Genomic DNA, 6000 nt, shown 5'->3' with positions numbered 1-6000 from the left:
TTTCCTCCTCTTTATCTCAATCTCTGTTGTTTCTCTTTATCTCTCTTCTTTCTTCCTATCTCTTTGCTGATTCACAATTGTATTTTTTCCTTGCCTCTCTCCCAGTAACTTACATACGCACTGGCACAAGTTTTTACACACACTCTCACATTTGCAGACACACATAGTAAGACACGCTTACTCATACACATCCATGCTCCCACACAAACATTTACACATCCATGCTCACACACATATACAGATCCATGCTCATATACACACATCAAAGCTTACAAACAAACATGCTCAGACACAAACATACACGCATGCAAGCTCACAAACACTTTTACACTTTCCCTCCTTCCTCCCTTACCCTCTCCTTTGTGGCAACTTGGGCAATTGTGGGACCCCCCTGCCCTGTCCTGAGGGCAGGGATATGACGCCATAAGCCGGCATCATAAGTCAACACTCTGCATTAATTTGGGGCCGGTTAGAGAGAGATCTATACCCCCCGCCAGACCATAGCCCTGAATGAAGACCCTGGGGTTAAAGTGTGCTTTAGCCCCTCAGTCTCCATTTGGGCTATGATATTGAGATTGGGGAGTTCATCCAGAGTACCCCCCCCAGCAACACTCTTAGGGCATGGTGTCCTTGTCACATAAACAGAGAAATTGATTGTATGAGATCTAACCCTATGTTATTTAGATCATAAAATGATTGAATTACAATAAAATTAGCAACATTTTCCTCTTGTACATTAAATAACTTTAGTTAAGAACTGATTCTGAATTTAAAGGTGTTCCTGTGTGGCTTTTGATGTTCCAAGAGGTATGCAGATGCTGTATAGTGACGGAAGTTGAGGAAGGCACCCTGGTCCACTCGCCCTTTCATTGTGAGTACATGAGGTAACAAAGGGATAAATACATTATACAGTATAAACAAAACTTTCAATAAGAAGCACTTTTTCATAATTAAAGGCTGTGATCATATGTTTATGGTTAAAGGTTTGTTTACCCTTAAGCTTATGTTAAAAATCCAGAGAGACACTCAGCCTCAAGAGGGAGCCATTGAATCCCAACATATGGTATAAAAATGCCTTACTTTGTTCGTTGCTAATGCATTGAGAGCACATCCACACAAGTATGGATACTCTGTGCAGCTGACTAACATCAGGAGACAGCCAGCAGGTGAGTAACACAGCAGAGGTTCTCAATAAGATCCTTCTTGGATTTAGAAAGAGACAATAGGTATTGAACAAATGATCACTAATTCATTACTGATAATATCTTTGTATGCAAAGTTACATATAACTTTGTAGTGCTTTACATGAACATCATACTCATACCATCATTAAAAATGTAATAGTGCCATTCACTACAACCCACCATCCATAGAGGTGGGCCCCCACAGATACACAATGGTGTACTCCCTTCCCTTCACAATTATGAATACAGATGCATTGCATTCAGGGTAGGTACATATAACATGGAGGCCAAGGAGCTGTATTTCTTTAGCATGGTGCAAGAGGAGGTGGGGTTTTTTTAATACGGACACCTTGAGTTAATAACATGATGGGTTGTTGTGGGATGGAGACTCTGGTCCTAAAGTGGTACTGGGCCTAAAATATCTGAGGGTGGTCTAAAGCCTCACGAGCACCATGCCTGCTGTAAGTTAAACACATAACCTAGTCCATACCTCCTAGCAGTCCTGGTTTTGTTGACTTTTTGGACACTATCCTAAGTAGATAATGATCCTCTCTTCTCCCTAGACTGGCCGAGGGAGCAATGGTGGTGTGTACTTTTGGAGGAGCTGTTGCGTAGCCACCTTGCAACATTCTAAATCTGAGCAGTACAATGCGTCTGTTAGAATGATGTGGGTGGCCACATGTCTGGCCCTTCTCACTTCCAGTACTGGCCTTGCCACTTGTGCCTCACCTTCCAACACAAGGGTCCCGGTTTGAACACCTAAAATGTTGGTATGCCTAGTCCGGTAAAGGCTAGCTTGTCTTTCCCTTAGATACTACTGTGTAACATTGCTAGTTTGCCTCCATAAGAGTAAACCCAGGAAATATATGGCATAATATTAACAAGCAACTCTTGAGGCAAAACTCAAGAACACCAAGTACTTATAGACATCTCATATAACAACAGCATATTTGGTCAGGTTTGTTGCTCATGCCATCCTATTGTCTCACTTCCCCCTCAACCACCGAAGATTGTAAGCTCGCTAGAGCAGCGCCCTCTTCTCCTTTGCACCAGCGCTTTGGCATCTGACGGCGCTTTATAAATAAATGTAATGTAATGTCCGGTTGTATAGATACCTTTTTTGTTACCTTTTTTCAAACTCACTCTTAATCCACATGATAGAGTAGAACACTGTCCCTGGCTGCCTGGGCGAGACATAAGTCACTCTACAGCCAATCCTCGGTTGCTCTGAAGATATGATTGCTTATATAGAAAATCACATAAGCCAAAATTTCTATTTGAAAGTAGGAATGTCTGCAAAGTTTGGCTATACTACTGTTGTACAATACTCTTTCTTACACATGGAGGAGACAGAGAACATGATAATCTGTAGCCTGATTGTGTTTTGAGTTATAGTTTGGTAATGTTTTATTTGTTTTTTCTCTTTAATCCGGTATTTTACACTAATACCCGTTTACCCTGTTTTGCCCTATTATTAACAAGAAATGTTCAAACTAATTTATTAAGGGCTATTTTCCAGCTGCACTAGATATAAAACTATTTAAACATTAACTGTGTTTCAAGGTAAATAAAATAGGAGAGCTTAGGTGTTTGCTACTGTAGAGTATTGAAAGATGTAGGATGTCAACAAACATTTATTGATCCTTCCTCAAATATATGAAGACTTGATACTTCTGTCATCAACTTTTAATTCTTTACTGCGAACAACTGTTGTCTTCTGGTGCTTTGAGCTGAACTAAAAAAAAAAATCACTCTTCATGGAACCCTGTGAGATCACAGTACTACACACTATAGTTTGCTCAAATGGACACCTAGCCAGTTTGGAACAACACTTGGGCAGCTTTATGACATTGCTGGATTCTTATGCTTCTGGGAACAGTGGTTTTGTCAGCAATTACAGTTTCACATGTGTTTTCTTCTTGAAAGCTCACCTTCTGCATTTATTCTCGGTGCTGCGTTTGTTAAAATAAAATCCCATTCAAGCTTAGGTAGTTGATGGGGCCAGATTAATATAACATACATCCACACTAACAAAGAATGCATTTTAAAATCCATTGTAAAATACTTTAGCCTGTAGGGGTGGGGGTAAAACAAAATGTACTTACCTTTAGGAGAAGCTGCAGCTCCAGAGCTCTGCTGTACGACTTAACATGCTGTTTTTGGCTGCTTATGGCAACAAAGTGCTCTATCATCAATTAAGTGTTTTGGTTCTGTCTTATTATACGAGCAGTGGTTAGGATGTAGAATCAGTGCAAGCTGTGATTATACAATACTTTCTCTAAATCTACGTGTACTTGAGCAGTTAGTGATTGTTTTTTGGGGGATTTGTGCTTTGGGAAATGGATTGTGTGATTTTAGTATGTAATCTTTATTTGCTGCAGAGATCAGGTCATTGAAAAATGCCCACTGCGTCCATATCCATACTTTAAGATAACTCAAAAATGTAGGTGCTGAAATGCTGACACCTAAAGATTATTGTAAAAGGTTCTGAGAATATTGTTCGGTAATTTGCCTCATGCCATTGCAAGATATTGATGTAAACAACTACAAATTGGTCACGTCTTCTCTCAGAAAAAATATATTTGGACTATTAGAAAAGAACAAAGCCAAGTAGGCCTTTATCTTGGCCCTGGTTAAAAATGTTTTACAAGAAGTCATTAAATAGAAACCAACAGGATTATACATAAAAAATGTTTCTAATGAAATGTTGGAAAAGTGGTCTTTAATTACATATCAATGACATGATCCTGTGGAATGGACCAGTCCGTTGGTTGCTATGGTGATAAGACTTTTAAAAGTTTAACTATTATTTTAATACATAAACCCAAATGTATCTATAATGAAGCATTCATTAACACCAATTACTCATGATTTGTTTAAATAACAACACACAAGATGTATTCTTATAAGAAAAATATTATTTTTATATCATAAAAGTGACTTCCATAGGAAATAACACACTGGGATACAGGGTAAGATGTTGTTACATTAGGAGTACAATTGCCATACATAGTATATACATACCAATCAGAAGCTGAGAATCTGACTCCAGGCACATTGTTATTTCTGGTGTCAAGCAATGAAATGTGATTGAACTTGAAACATGATTTCATTTCATTACACTGCTTTGTGAGTGGTTCTATTAAGAAGGCGTTTATATCACTTCAGCACAGACAATGTGATGCGGTTCATTCCGGCACTGAAGTAGTTATATGGCCCACATGTTACTATGGAAAGGAGGAATCATCGGACAAGGAGGTAGCACAGTAAGTCCAAAAATGGTAGACCAAGTTTTATGACAAATAAAAGAAGAGAGATCATCACTTACTTAAAGAAGAAAGGAAATAAAAATAGTACAGTGCATTTGCAATTGGAGACAAGTACTCTCGGTCACAGTGTTTGACAAACAGTGTTTACGGCAAAGCTTGGTCACAGAAGGAATTGTCAAGGTCATGCTCTTACAAACAGTCCACATCGAAGCTGTGCCACAAGAGAAATAGTAACATTGTCAAATAGAGTCTCTTAGAAAGTAAAGTATCTAGCCAACCATTCCTGGCGCTGTGGATCAGGAGATGCCACGGGTGAAGCATCAGTCTGAGGAGGGCTATTTCCCAGAGAGAGAGAGAGAGGAGAGAAAATAAAGACACTGTAAAAGCATAACCGTAAGGAACAGAAGACACGGGAGCTGGAAAGAAACAGATCTGATAAGTGGCCATAAAGCATTGCTGGCCTAGCACAAATGCAAATGTATCTTGGTTGATTTCCTTATTTATTGTCCCTGTGTGACACCTTCACATCCACTCCATTGTAATACATCAGCAGCACATGCTACAATACAAAAAATACCAATTTCATGTGATAGATAGAATAGTACATTTATGGAAAAATAAGCTGAATCTTTTAATGTATTTATTGGGGGGGGGTCTCTTTTAGTAGGCCCTCTTTTAGCCTCCTTTTCAATTACACAGTCCTTTGTGAGAAGTATGGCACAAGCTGGGGCACATTAAAGGGTAATGTGTGTTGTATACTTCTTCATGTGGTTTACACAAACACAATAGATATCTAACCCAGGGGCATACATTGCACTCCCATAGCTCATGCGTTGATAGTTTTTTATATATATATATATATATATCACACAGGTAAACCTTTTTTCATAAAGGATGTGCTTTCATTGGGTATGTTGCAAAGGTATACCTTGAAATTATACGGAATAGACAGGGGGAACAAGGGGTGTCAATGTATAGAAAACCACGCACACAGGAACAATCAATGGGAAGGTCTCATTCCATGCTGTTCACGTGCACAGTGTTTATTCTGCGAGCAAGTCATACATACAAACATTTGCAATACCGTCATAACAGCGAAGACATGTTCTTGGTAGAATCTGTGGATAGTTTTTCTTTGCAATATAGTTTAAAAATATATCATTTGATACTGTTGTTCTAGCAACAGGGCTACTTTAAGAGTAGGATATAGATTTAGAAAGCTACTGAAAGATCAAATGTGTTCAGTGAATAAAGTACAAAGAGTGCTAATTTGGGAACACTAAGACAAGAACATTTGTCTAAGCAGCTTTGGCACATTTTACATTTTCTCATTAAGGTGCACAACGCCCACATGTGACAAAGATATATATATATATTTAACTAGAACTTATTTGCATAGTTTAACAGGAAACTAAATACTTTAAACCAACAACATGTCAAGTGCCTTTTTTCTCTTTTCTATGCCATCAACAAAAACAGCAACATATACATAAGTATATGATGTGCAAAGAAAATCACTAAAACATTTTTTATATTTATATATATAT

At 38.3% G+C, this 6000-nt stretch overlaps 1 protein-coding gene across 3 annotated transcripts in view; it reads right to left on the bottom strand.

Annotated features, from left to right (window-relative positions):
• Nucleotides 1-4084: 4084 nt before the first annotated feature.
• Nucleotides 4085-6000, bottom strand: part of FAM184A (family with sequence similarity 184 member A) — a 77136-nt gene continuing 75220 nt past the window's right edge. For all 3 annotated transcript variants that reach the window (XM_053458931.1, XM_053458930.1, XM_053458932.1), the window contains one exon: nt 4085-4788. In XM_053458931.1, coding sequence (XP_053314906.1) covers nt 4707-4788 — 82 coding nt within the window. In that variant the 3' untranslated portion in view covers nt 4085-4706. The remainder of the gene's footprint in view (nt 4789-6000) is intronic.

This window comes from Spea bombifrons, chromosome 3 (assembly GCF_027358695.1).
Source record: "Spea bombifrons isolate aSpeBom1 chromosome 3, aSpeBom1.2.pri, whole genome shotgun sequence".
NCBI lineage: Eukaryota > Metazoa > Chordata > Amphibia > Anura > Pelobatidae > Spea > Spea bombifrons.
The sequence above is the reverse complement of the archived record's forward strand: the minus strand, read 5'-3'. Positions and strand labels throughout refer to the sequence as shown.